At 43.6% G+C, this 14,628-nt stretch overlaps 1 protein-coding gene across 2 annotated transcripts in view; it reads right to left on the minus strand.

Annotated features, from left to right (window-relative positions):
• LOC141105602 (pyridine nucleotide-disulfide oxidoreductase domain-containing protein 2-like) overlaps nt 1–11,528 on the minus strand; it is a 127,533-nt gene extending 116,005 nt beyond the window's left edge. The window contains exons 1-3 of one of the 2 annotated variants that reach the window (XM_073595546.1): nt 11,445–11,528; nt 11,005–11,142; nt 10,719–10,922 (exon numbers count right to left, since the gene is read on the minus strand). In XM_073595546.1, the coding sequence (XP_073451647.1) occupies nt 10,719–10,833 (115 nt within the window). In that variant the 5' untranslated portion in view covers nt 10,834–10,922; nt 11,005–11,142; nt 11,445–11,528. Of the gene's footprint in view, nt 1–10,718; nt 10,923–11,004; nt 11,158–11,444 lie in introns of those variants that run through there. The other variant, XM_073595547.1, reaches the window with a different exon arrangement.
• Nucleotides 11,529–14,628: the final 3,100 nt, after the last annotated feature.

Consider the following 14,628-nt stretch of genomic DNA (forward strand, 5'->3'; position numbering starts at 1 on the left):
CTTAACATATTGCCATATAGACTATGTATCTTTGAAGTTCATATGAGGACTATATGCTTAAAAGCAGATACAATTGATCCTCCTTACTGTCTATTGACTTGTTTACAGTTTTATATGACATTGTTCAGCGCCACACTTTTTTGTTGTTTATCCCAGAGAGGCAGGCTCTGAAGGCAGGCTGGGAGACTGTATTTATTCTAGGAGCACACAGAGCTCGTCCCAGAGTGGAGGAGTCCAGCCTGAGGGAGGCACTTTGCCCTCTAGGCACAGGCAGGCACAAGGTGGCCTCAGGTGAGCGACCTGAGTTGGGAATGCTGAGACCTGGGTGCTTGGAGATTGGTCTGGTATCACTGGAGGGCATCACTTGGATGATTGTAAGGAGGCATCCATCTGTCCTTGGGCCCTGTGAGTACAGACACTGAGAGATCATGGGGACCTTGTGCTTTAGCTACACCTCTGGTGCCTTGTTATAGTCAACCGTGGGTCTATTAAAGGGGACACTGGCTGGTGTCCTGAATACTACTTATGCTTAAGTCTACTTCATCATAGCTTGTCCTAAAGGAAAAGTCTTCAGTTGTACAGTACATAGTTCTTATTCTTGGAGAATGCAACCCTTACAGTGGTGATCTGACCACCATTACAAATAGCCAAACAAGACAATTGGTGTCATGGTGCTGGTTTTGCCAAGTAGCACTGGCCCTAGGACTATGCAGACATCATCAGGCTGTGGGTTAGTAGGCCAGAACTCAAGCAACCCCTAGGAACCTCTAGAGGAATCCTAGGGTTCCATGGTTGAGATTGGCTGCCTTTGGGGGTACACCCTGTGGAGGAACCAAGACTAGTGGTAGCGGCATGGTCCCTGGACCTGGTCTTTTTACCACTGCTGAACTGGTGGGAGTGTTGCAGAGCCTTCTCTGGACTCCATCTGGGATGAATAGGGCTTTCTGCTCTTGCATACAGAAAGCCTGTTATTGCATACGATCCTAGATTCCCCTAGGTGGTTAATTCATGGGGATCTGGCTTCAACACCTTTGGCCACGCATCCAGTGGCAGGAAAGGGAGCTGTGTGTTACAATGGGCACTTAGGTGCCCTTCTGCTCTTGAGTCCCCTCTATGTTGTTCGTTCTACACACACCATTTCCTCTGGAAGTGAACAGACCTTGTTGCCTTCCCACTATCGCCTCTGTGCTTATGTGAAATCTATGATCCTCTTGGTTTTATGGGCTCCCTGCTGCCTTACAGTGACCTGGTCACAGAGAACATTAAGCATTCCTGCTCTAGCAGCAATTTTGTGAGTACCCTTGTGGGCAGTGTGTGTCATACAGGGCTGTCTTTAATATCGTTTGGACCCTGGGCAAAAATTTTCTTGGTCCCTGCCTTAAAGACATCCCTGGTGTCATATGATGATGTATCTGTGTCATATGATGGTGGATTATAAGCACAAGGGCAGCATTACTGTGGCCTGGCCAGCTTGCGATCTGCTAACAGTGTTGGGGATGAGAGGGCTGAGAGTGATGAGAGGGCTCCCCTTGTGGCTGGGTGAAAAGCTCCCCTGAGAGTGGTCTTAGGGAGCGCTGCTCAAAAGTCTGCTATCTGGTCTCCTGTCCATACGTTCATTAGGTTTTACCAGGTGGATGTTCAGGCCTCAGCTAATGCTGACTTTGGTTGTAAGGTTCTGCAGGCGGCTCTGTTGAGCCCCCTCTGTTAACCTGTTGGTAATTGTGAGCTTGTTAGCATTTTGTTGCTCTGTTGCCCGTCCCTCAATTGGACTGCTTTTGGACATCCCAATGTCCCTGGATGCTTCATATCCTGTGTCCCTTAATAAATGATAAGCACCTGAATGACCACAACATACAGGGATATACAAAGCAATACTGACACATAATCACACACATAGGTTGGACTTGATGGACTTGTGTCTTTTTTCAACCTCACCTACTATGTAACTATGTAACTATCTAGAAAATAGGATTTTGGACTTTGGAATTCTTTTCCAGAAGAGCATTATGGGACACAGGTCCCCTCCTCTTTTGATTGTGTTGTGTGTAAATGAATGTCTATGCAGAACAGCAAAACGTTCACAGAGTCCAGTTGATACTTTCAGGGTAACTTCCCGCTGATCTCAATGCTCCAGATGCAGCACCTCTGAAAAAGACTGAAGTATCTCAAGGCCATAGTTTTTTTCTCAGAGAATAGGGGCAGGAACCCCCCCCCCACCACGTTTGAGTCACCCCTTGTCTCCACCCCCCCACCCACCTCCGAGTACCATCCCTTGGCTCCACCCCTTAAACACCTCCCAGTACCACCTTTTTTAGCAAATACAAGTATTATTTTGTGATGCTAAGTAATTTGTATGCAATTTGTTAATGATAACAAAAAAAAAGCAGTAAAAAATATCCCCTGCAGCCAGCAACAGTAGACCCCACCCCAGCAACAATAGACCCCCATCCCAGCCACACTAGATCCCCCCCAGCCATAACATATCCACTCATCAACAATAGACACCCCCCCCCAGCAACAATAGACCGTGACCCATCAACAACAGATCCCCCCAGCAATAATAGATCCCCGCAGCAACAATATATCCACCCAGCAACAAAAGACCCCGTCCCAGAAACAATACACCCCCCCCCCACAACAATAGATCACTCACACAACATTATAACCATCCCCTCAGCAACAATGAGCCCCCGTTACAAAATACTACCTCAGCAACAAAAGTCCCACCCCAGCAACAATAGACCACCAGCAGCAACAACAAATGTTCCAGCAGCAAGAAACAATAGACCTCTCCCTCAACAGAAGATCCTTCTCAGCAGCAGCTGACCCCTCAGCAACATAAGACACCCCCTTAGCAACAATAGACCTCCATGCAAAAATACATCCCCCAGCAGCCAACATCATAGACTCTCCAGCAAACCTTGCCATTACATACATTCAGTGTCAGTGGTGGAGGTGCCGGAACTGCGTCCCCCAAACCCCCAACCCCCCCCCCACGTTCCCACTGAGAAAAAGCCCTGATCTAGGCAAACAGACAAGAAGAACAGATGAATGTAGTATATTACCAGAGTTGTTGTGGTGAAAAGACAAATGGCAACTCACATTGTGACAGTTAAAATCAGGCTCATCATATCCGATTGCATAGCTCCCAACTGTCCCTGATTTGGAGCAATGTCCCTCTGTCCCTCATTCCACCTCATTTGTCCCTCATTTTGGTCTGATCTCTATAGTTGTATATAAAATGCACTTTTTGTCTTTCAGAAAGTGTTTCAAAGTGCTAAACCTTTCATCCAATTTCTAAATTGCTGCATTTGTACATTTTAGAAGCCAATATAAAGGGATAGTAGTGGTAAAAAAAAGTCCTTGTGGATTTAATTAACCTTTTTTTAGGTTAATTCTCCTTTAAGAGGGTGTGACAGGGGGCGTGTCCTATGCCTTCATATGTTTGTTAGTAGGTGTCCCTCATTCCCATCTCAAAATGTTGGGGGGTATGCGATTGACAGTCTCACATCAATAGGGATTCCTCAGACCAGGATAGGAACACTGGGTGGATGCATGGCTACACCTGTAGGACCAAGAGAACACACCAGGGGGCGACAAACTAAGTGCAGCATAAAATGTACTGAGAAACACTAGTTAAATTAGCAACTCACATGGTAAGAAGAAATGGCACTTTTAGTATGTAATCAGTGAGCGGTCAGCTCATGCATCTGGGATGGGAGCCTCTTCTAAAATTTTGCAGCCTGGAAAGTCCGGACGTCAAGGCTGGAAGACAGATTAGATGAGGAAGTCCTTACAATGTGATCCGCCTGATTGTAACTGTCACAATGTGAGTTGCCATTTGTCTTTTCACCACAATAAATCTGTTAATGTTCTGATCAACAGCCTACTATTACTACAAGCCAGAGGTGAAAGAATACTACAACCTGACTTACAAGTTATTCTCCCTTCCACACACACAGAGCCCTGCGGGGAGCAATGTAGGCTGCAGTCAAGACACGGACACAGAATAATGCATCACTCGTCTTTTATTTCTTGGTTCAGTATCTTAAATACAATATATTATCAGGATAGGACTGGGTAATGTTTACAACATTAAGCCAATAGAAAAATGTCCACCCATTGCTTGTCATCATTTACCACTTCCCGCCCGGCCTATAATGAAGGCCGGGCGGTGGTTCAGTTATCCGGACTGGACGTCATGTGACGCCTTTCAGGATAACTGCCGGCGTGCGCCGGTGGGGGGTGCACAGCGCGGTGATCGGTGTTGCGGCGTGTCAGTCTGACACACCGCTACACCGATTTAAGTAAACAGCCTCTGACGGAGGCTCTTTACCACATGATCAGCCTGCCAATCACGGCAGATCACCATGTAAACAGGAAGAGCCGTTGATCGGCTTTTCCTTACTAGCGTCTGACAGACGCGACTAGAGGAGAGCCGGTCGGCGGCTCTCCTGACAGGGGGGGTCTTTGCTGATTGTTTATCAGCACAGCCCCCCCGCGGATGCCCACCCAGGACCACCAGGGATGGCCACCACACAGGACCACCAGGTATGCCACCCTAGACCACCAGGGATATGCCAATCAGTGCCCAGGCAGCTGGCAATAAGTGCCCATTAAAAATGCCTGTCAGTGCCATCAGTGATGCCTATCAGTGCAATTTATCAGTGCCGCCTATCAGTGCCAACTATCAGTGCCACCCATAAGTACCCATCAGTGCAGCCTTTCAGTGCCCATCAGTGTCACCTATCAGTGCCACCTATGAGTGCCCATCAGTGCCACCTATCAATGCCCGTCAGTGCTGCATATCAGTGCCACCCATCAGTGCCTATCAGTGCCACCTCTTCAGTGCCATCTCATCAGTGCCGCCTTATCAGTGCCTGTCAGTGCAGCTTATCAGTGCCCATCAGAAAAGGAGAAAACGTACTTTTTTACAAAATTTTATAACAGAAACGAAGAAAAGACATTTTTTTTTCAAAAATTTCGGTCTTTTTTTATTTGTTTAGCAAAAAATAAAAACTGCAGAGGTGATCAAATACCACCAAAAGAAATCTCTATTTGTGGGAACAAAATCATAAAAATTTTATTTGGGTACAGTGTAGCACGACCGCGCAATTGTCATTTAAATAATGACAGCGTTGAAAGCTGAAAATTGGCCTGGGCAGGAATGGTGCCTGGTATTGAAGTAGTTAAAGACAAACCCACTTTCATAGAATTATTTATACACCTATGTTTGTCATGCTTAATAAGACCTGTTAGTAATACACATCTTCTTAAAGTATATATCTGTGTATTTGTACAATCTTAAAGTTAGTTCCAATTATATGCCAGACATATTTATCAGTATTTATGATTATATTGTGTAAACATTTTCTGGGCGTATTGCCAAACCGTCTACAATTATCTTTCTAACGGTGTTGCCACATATTATGACTTGTCAGCTAAAAAGCCAATGTTAACCACTTAGGCCCCTTTCACACTGCTTCTGGTCCCAGAAGGTTGTTCCCCCAAACTCGCTCATCCATGTCCTTATGGACCTTGCTTTGTGCACTGGTCCAAATCATTTGGTGGAGGGGGGATTATGGTGTGGGGGTTGTTTTTCAGGGGTTGGGCTTGGCCCCTTAGTTCCAGTGAAGGGAACTCTTAACGCGTCAGCATACCAAGACATTTTGGACAATTTCAAACCTTGTGAGAACAGATTGAGGCATCCCTTCTTGGCATCCCTTTTTGTTCCAACATGACTGCTCACCAGTGCACAAAGCAAGGTCCATAAAGACATGGATGAGCGAGTTTGGGGTGGAAGAACTTGACCTGACCTCAACCTGATAGAACACTTTTAGGATGAATTAGAGCGCAGAGTACGAGCCAGGCCTTCTCTTCCATCGTCAGTGCCTGACCTCACAAATGTTCTTCTGGAAGAATGGTCAAACATTCCCGAAGACACACTCCTAAACTCAATATTAAACCCTACGGACTAAGACGCCATTAGAGTTCATGTGCGTGTAAAAGGCAGGTGTCCCAATACTTTTGACAACATAGTGTCTACTGTATATACGCTGCCGTGTGCAAGTGGTTTACCAGTATTATGGATGAAGCTATCAGCCATAACCCTGGTATTGTTTTTTTTTAGTCTTTCACTTGAAAGGGTTCTGAGTGGCTCATGCGCTGCTTTCTAAAGCGGAAAGGAGAGGACCCCCCCCCAGGGGTGGACTGATAACTCATGGGGCCCCCGGGCAACAGGAGATTATGGGGCCCCCAGGCAATCAGAGATTATGGGGCCACACAGTACACACACACACAGTATACAATCACACAGTTTACACATACATGTACACACAGTATACACACACACAGTATACAATCACACAGTTTACACACACATGTACACACAGTATACACACACACAGTATACAATCACACAGTTTACACATACATGTACACACAGTATACACACACACAGTATACAATCACACAGTTTACACACACATGTACACACAGTATACACAGACAGATGTAAAAAAAACACAGATTTATACATACTGTCCCTGGTTTTACTGAGGCTGGCAACCCTGATGGGGCCCCCTAGTGGCCTGGGGGCCCTCGGGCAGTGCCCGAGTGGCTCAATGGTCAGTCCGCCCCTGCCCCCCCCCCCCCTCACTGCTCGCCGGTATTTTTTGTGCTTACCGTTTCTGCCAGCTCGCCCGAGAAACAATCCGACGGTGCCGCCGGGTGGTCAAACAGGCAATCAAAGAGAAGACCGGGTATGATCACCTCTATTGCCTTGGAGAGCCGGAGCAACCTTATGACATCACTTCTGCTTCAGGGTGGAAGTAAACCCACCCTTTTTTTTTAAAGCAAAAGATCTTTTTTTTTTTTTATTATCTTTTGCCTTTAAAAGTAAAGGAGAGACTTGTCCTTCTTATTTCTATTACAAGGAATGTTTACATTTCTTGTAATAAGAATAAAAGTGATAAAAAAAAACCTTAAAGAAACAGTGTAGAATTAAAAGGTGAAATAAATAAGAATAAAAATTATTTAAAGCACCCCCATCCCTCCGTGCACAGAAGCAAACGCATAAGTAAGTGGGCACACATATGTAAAACGGTGTTCGCACCACACACGTGAGGTATCGCCGCAAACGTTAGAGCGAGAGCAATAATTCTAGTGCTAGCCCTTCTCTGTAACTCTGAACAGGTAACCTGTAAAGGCGTTTAAAACGTTGTCTATGGAGATTTTTACGTATCGTAGTTTGTCGCCATTCCATGAGCGGGTGCAATTTTAAGACGTGACGTGTTAGGTATCTTTTTACTCGGCGTAACGTCATCTTCCACATTATACAAAAAAAATGGGGTATACAGTATAATGTGTTTTTTTTTTCTTTTTTTTTTTGATTAAAATGCATTTTTTCCAAAAAAATTGTGTTTGAAAAAACGCTGAGCAAATACTGTGTGACCTAAAAAATGGCAACTTTTATTCCCTAGGGTCTCTGCTTAATATATATATATATATATATATATTTGGGAGTTGTAAGTAATTTTCTAGCAAAAAATACTGGATTAAAGTGGTTGTATACCCACAATGCGGAAGTTGTACCTACAGTATAGGTAAGCCTATAATAAGGCTTACCTATAGGTACTGTAAATATCTCCTAAACGTGAGCTGTTTAGGAGATATTTACCTTGTAGTGCGCCGAATGTCATTGGCGCGTGCGCTGTAAAGAAATGTCCTCTCCGTGCCGTTTCTTTACTACCAAGTGCCGTGACTGGACGGCTCTGGGAGTGACCTCACGCGACCCCGGCCAGTCACAGAGCCGCAGTCTGCAGCCCTGCAAAGGAAGAGGAGCGAAGATGGATGCGCCCACCAGCAGGGACAACGCTGGCTTTGATTGCAGGTAAGTGGCACATAATGGGCTAGCATGCGATGCAAACTAGCCCATTATGCTTTTACTTTGCAGGGGAAAAAAGAGGAGGTAAAACCCATCAGGATTTACTTCCTCTTTAAGCCTAGGTTCACATTGATGCGATTTGGCATGCTATTTGACATGTCAAGTTGCGTGCCAAATCAGCAGCAGTTGCCGGCAATGGCGCCGTCCGAATTCTCAAAAGCAGTTTTTGTACTACTTTTGGCAGTTTCGGTGTGCGATTTGTATAGATATCTGTGCAGGAACCGGCACGGATGTCTCTGAAAATCGCCCCCCCCCCCGAATTCGGGACTGACACGTCAGCTGAACCCGCACGATTTCAATCCCGCTGTCGGTTTGAACCCACAGCTCCCAACTGTCCCTGATTTCGAGGGACTGTCCCTGATTTGGAGCAATGTCCCCCTGTCCATCATTCCTCCTCATTTATCCCTCATTTTGGTCTGATCTATATAGATGTATATAAAATGTATATAAAATGTATATAAAATGCACTTTTTATCTATCAAAAAGTGTTTTCCAGTGCTAAACCTTTCATCTGATTTCTAAATTGCTGCATTTGTAAATTCCGAAAAACCAATATAAAGGAATAGTAGTGGCAAAAAAAAGCACTTATGGGTTTAACCACTCTTTTTTTTTTTTTTTTTTTACAATTCTCCTTTAAGGGGGCGTGGCCAGGGGTGTGTCCTATGCCTGCATACTTTTGCTGATAGGTGTCCCTGATTCCCATCTCAAAAAGTTGGGAGGTGTGTGAACCATTGCTTAAACTTGTAAACAAAGAGTGCCAGAAAAGTCCTGGTCTGCAAGTGATTAAAAAGTCTTCATGTTCCTAGATAATATCCAACTAGCAGCCTTATGTATAAAGTGTGTTTTCTATCATCTGTATATTTTCACAGGCTTCCTGGCTGTAGAACGTTAATCTTCCTTACAAAGGACACCGTTTGAAAATCAAGAGGTTGTAGAATAGAAATGTCACCAAACATTCGTGTCAAATGAAATATGTCCAAATAGAAAGCAGCTCTGTTTAGGATAGATTGGAAACAGGAAGAAAAATCCCAAATCAATGATGAAAGGAAACTCCTGTGAAGTTGAGGCCCAAGAAAGGGGACTCGGCTGCCGTAAAATCAGTTTAACCGCTTGCCGACCAGCCGCCGTCATTATACTGCGGGAGGTTGGCATGGCGCGAATTGCCGTAGGTGCACATCGGTCGCCTTAAGACTTATAGGGGGTGCGCATATAGCTCCCAACTGTCCCTGATTTGGAGTAATGTCCCTCTTCCCTCCTCATTTGTCCCTCATTTTGGTCTGATCTATATAGTTTTATATAAAATGCACTTTTTATCTTTCAAAAAGTGTTTCCCATTGCTAAACCTTTCATCTGATTTCTAAATTACTACATTTGTACATTTTCAAAGCCAATATAAAGGAATAGTAGTGGTAAAAAAAGTCCTTGTGGATTTATTTAACGTTTTTTTTTGGTTAATTCTCCTTTAAGGGGGTGTGGCAGGGGGGCGTGTCTTATGCCTACATACATTTGTTAGTAGGTGTCCCTCATTCCCATCTCAAAATGTTGGGAGGTATGGGTGCGCGCTGCCCGCAGCGCTGGAGCCGACGCGCGCGGCCGGCGGCTGCGATGTCCGCTGGTGACCCGCGATCGCTCCTCAGAGAGCCAGAACGGGGATCTGTCAAAGTAAACACAAAGATCCCCATTCTGTCAGGGAAGTAGAGAGAGATCTTCTGTTTCTAGTGATCAGGAACAGCAGATCTCTCTCTACTCCCAGTCAGTACACTCCCCCCCCCCCAGTTAGAAACACCTCCCTAGGGAACACTTAACCCCTTGATCACCCCCTTAGTGTTAACCCCTTCCCTGCCAGTGACATTTATATAGTAATCAGTGGCTATTTTTAGTTCTGATCGCTGTATAAATGTCAGTGGTCCCAAAAAAAAAGTGTCAAAAGTGTCCGATGCAACGCCGCAGTCCCGCTAAAAATCGCTGATCACCGCCATTACTAGTAAAAAAAAAAAAAAAAATGAATAATAAAAATTGCCATAAACCTATCCCTTATTTTGTAGACGCTATAACGTCTTATTGCGATTTTTTTTTTTATATACCAAAAATATGTAGAAGAATACATATTGGCCTAAACTGATGAAGACATTTTTTTTTTTGGGTATATTTATTGTAGCAAAAAGTAAAAAATGTTTTTTTTTTTTCAAAATTGACGCTTTTTTTTGTTTATAGCGCAAAAAAATCAAACAGCAAATAAACACCAAACGAAACACCAAAAGAAATTTCTATTTGTGGGGAAAAAAAGGGACATACATTTTGTTTGGGCACAGCGCCGTACGACCGCGCAATTGTCAGTTAAAGCGACGCAGTGCCGTTTCGCAAAAAAAAAAAAATGGCCTGGTCATTAAGGGGGGCAAATCCTTCAGGTCCTTAAGTGGTTAATTTCCACTCTTTTATCATTAGTGATTTACGGAGTGATCATATATTGTTCAGCAATGTACAGAGACAGGACCTCCGGGGACTACAGCAACGTTACAATGCGCACAAATACATGAAATGATAGGAAATCAATAAATTATAAGGAATTTTGCAGATCTCACACCACATCCTCATAGCTTTCTAAGGCTAAAAAAAAAAAAAATCCTTCTCCATGTATAATCCACACTTGCTGTGACAAAGTCATCCTGACAACAAAGTGCAAAGGATTCCAGTAGTCCATGTGAACATTTCCCAGCTCTCTACACACATATCTAGGAGAGGAGATCCAGAAACATTCCACAAACGTTCTTACCTCCTCCAATGATCACAGCGTCATATTTCAGCTTCAGCCGTCCTGTGATTTTGGAGTAAGCTCTTGGGCCGAGGTATCGGGTTTGCTTCATACATTGCATGCCCACACCGGTCATCTTCACACAAGGGAATGTGCAGTGCAACCAGACGACGTTCCCTTCTGCTCCGACTGGGAGGTGGACTTTGTTATAAGCCTGAAACGATCCTGTAGTAGAGTTTATGGCAGAGAGTCTGTACAGTACAGGAGTCAGGACATGTAATCATTACATAAGCAGATCTAGAAATACCTGTAGAAAGCTGGAATGTCGAGAGACTTAGGAATTTGTACCCCACGCCGGTTAGATTCTTGGAAAAGCTTGCATCGAAGAAAGAAAAGCTCAATAGGAAACTCCTAATCCTGCGATGAAGAGATTTCTACTGCCAAACTGGTAGAGATCCAAGAACATAGAGAGCAGAGGAAAGGGTTTTTTTGTTAGCACATTGAATCACATGTCATTCTCAAACAGTGATATTATTTAAATATATTTTTGACAGTTGTACTAAAAACTAAACAAAAACAAAAAAAAAACTAAGAGAACCAAAAAAAATGGTAAAACAAAATGTATTTTTAATTACCAGGTTGTGTCTTAATAAAGCCAAATAAATATAATGACACATAATAAGCAGCAACAGAAACAATTTCAGCCACTTAGTAAATCATAATAATTGATGTGAGATGCTCTCGTACCACAATACAAGTAGTAGTAGGCACCTTGCCAGAGAGAAGTAATTATATGACATGGTCTCTTGCCAAAACCCAATTTGTAGGTACCTTGCCAGAGAGAAAAAAATAAGATTAGTTGAATTCTTACCAATATCCATGTAGTGGTTACTTGGCCAAAGAGAATTAATTATGTGAGATGGCCTCTTACCAAAATCCAAGTTGTAGGCACCTGGCCAAGAGAAGTATTTATATGAGATGGCCCCTTACCAAAATCCAAGTTGTAGGCACCTTGCCAGAGAGAAGTAATTATATGACATGGTCTCTTGCCAAAACCCAAGTTGTAGGTACCTTGCCAGAGAGAAAAAAAAATAGATTAGATGGATTCTTACCAATATCCATGTAGTGGGTACTTGGCCAAAGAGAATCAATTATGTGAGATGGCCTCTTACCAAAATCCAAGTAGTAGGCGCCTGGCCAAGAGGAGTATTTATATGAGATGGCCTCTTACCAAAATCCAAGTTGTAGGTACCTTGCCAGAGAGAAGTAATTATATGAGATGGTCTCTTACCAAAATCCAAGTAGTAGGTAGAGTGCCTTGCAAAAGTATTCACCCCCTTGGCTTTTTACCTATTTTGTTACATTACAGCCTTTAGTTCGATGTTTTTTTAATCTGAATTATATGTGATGGATCAGAACACAATAATATAAGTTGGTGAAGTAAAATTAGAAAAATATATACATAAAACTATTTTTCAGAAATAAAAAAATGATAATTGGCATGTACGTATGTATTCACCCTCTTTGTTATGAAGCCCATAAAAAGCTCTGGTGCAACCAATTACCTTCAGAAGTCACATAATTAGTGAAATGATGTCCACCTGTGTGCAATCTAAGTGTCACATGAGCTGTCATTACATAGACACACCTTTCTGAAAGGCCCCAGAGGCTGCAACGCCTAAGCAAGAGGCACCACTAACCAAACACTGCCATGAAGACCAAGGAACTCTCCAAACAAGTAAGGGACAATGTTGTTGAGAAGTACAAGTCAGGGTTAGGTTATAAAAAAATCTCCAAATCTTTGATGATCCCTAGGAGCACCATCAAATCTATCATAACCAAATGGAAAGAACATGGCACAACAGCAAACCTGCCAAGAGACGGCCGCACACCAAAACTCACAGAGCGGGCAAGGAGGGCATTAATCAGAGAGGCGGCACAGAGACCTAAGGTAACCCTGGAGGAGCTGCAGAGTTCCACATAAGAGACTGGAGTATCTGTACATAGGGTGACAATAAGCCATACGCTCCATAGAGTTGGGCTTTATGGCAGAGTGACCAGAAGAAAGCCATTACTTTCAGCAAAAAACAAAATGGCACGTTTTGAGTTTGCGAAAAGGCATGTGGGAGACTCCCAAAATGTATGGAGGAAGGTGCTCTGGTCTGATGAGACTAAAATTGAACTTTTTGGCCATCAAAGAAAACGCTATGTCTGGCACAAACCCAACACATCACATCACCCAAAGAACACCATCCCCACAGTGAAACATGGTGGTGGCAGCATCATGCTATGGGGATGTTTTTCAGCAGTCAGGACTGGGAAACTGGTCAGAGTTGAGGAAAAGATGGATGGTGCTAAATACAGGGATATTCTTGAGCAGAACCTGTACCACTCTGTGTGTGATTTGAGGCTAGGACGGAGGTTTACCTTCCAGCAGGACAATGACCCCAAACACACTGCTAAAGCAACACTTGAGTGGTTTAAGAGGAAACATGTAAATGTGTTGGAATGGCCTAGTCAAAGCCCAGACCTCAATCCAATAGAAAATCTGTGGTCAGACTTAAAGATTGCTGTTCACAAGCACAAACTATCCAACTTCAAGGAGCTAGAACAGTTTTGCAAGGAGGAATGGGCAAAAATCCCAGTGGTAAGATGTGGCAAGCTCATAGAGACTTTATCCAAAGCGACTTGGAGCTGTGATAGCCGCAAAAGGTGGCTCTACAAAGTATTGACTTTAGGGGGGTGAATAGTTATGCACATTGACTTTTTCTGTTATTTTGTTCTATTTGTTGTTTGCTTCACAATAATAAAAAAAAAAAAAACATCTTCAAATTTGCGGGCATGTTCTGTAAATTAAATGATGCAAATTCTCAAACAATCCATGTTAATTCCAGGTTGTGAGGCAACAAAACACGAAAAATGGCAAGGGGGGTGAATACTTTTGCAAGGCACTGTACCTGTCCAAATAGAAGTATTTATATGAGATGGCCTCTTACCAAAATCCAAGTAGTACTGTAGGTTCTTGGTCAGATAGAAGTAATTATATAAGTGTAGCGATGGCCCTACGGGGTTGCTATGTGTTACAGCATCCACACATTTCACCCTTCTCCCAGACCTCCATTTAATATACTCCTTTAGTCAATGAACAGTCTTTTGCTTGTTTTTTTGTTGTTTTTATTAGGGGATTGAACTTGGTTGGGGAAAAGAGACATGGAATACCCATAGGATAAATTTGTACTTTGTAGAATAAAGTAACTAAGTCACACTTCTCAGTAGAACAAGATAGCTGACCCTAAACTTGACAGTCTTTTACCTCAAAACACTTCTTCCTCAGCACATACCCCGACACACTTTTACCTCAAAACACTTCTTCCTCAGCACATACCCCGACAGACTGTTACCTCAGAACACTTCTTCCTCCATCACACTACTTTACTGTCCAAGTTTAGTAATCCTGTCACGCCATCGGAACATGACTAGGCCTCACTCTGAATAAGTCCCAGTGTCTTTACTTGATGACCTTTTGTAGGCCAGGGCCCACAGTACTCCTTTGTGGCAGCAACCAATTTACTTTAGAAGAATAAATCGTGATGGACTACTGATCCCAGCAAGTCTGACTAGCAAATCCTGCCCACCCTCATGGCTGCATCGATTTGACACAAAACTCCCACAGTCTCTCCCTCTGGCTCTAGATCCAGCTCCCCTGGCATGTCTCTTCCAGATCTCTCCACTGTGCTCTCCACTCACGAACATCTGCCCTGGATCCTTCTTGAATGACTTTACTCTGGACATGTGGACCAACTGTCTCCTCCAGCTCCTGTTCCAGGACACCTCTCCATGACCGTGTAAGGAGAGGCTCCCTCCCAGCTCCCCGCCTGAGGTACACCCCCCCCCCCCAGCATAGTTGGCAACATTGTAAAAAAATTTTTAG

Source organism: Aquarana catesbeiana, linkage group LG08, assembly GCF_042186555.1.
Source record: "Aquarana catesbeiana isolate 2022-GZ linkage group LG08, ASM4218655v1, whole genome shotgun sequence".
Classification (NCBI taxonomy): Eukaryota; Metazoa; Chordata; class Amphibia; order Anura; family Ranidae; genus Aquarana; species Aquarana catesbeiana.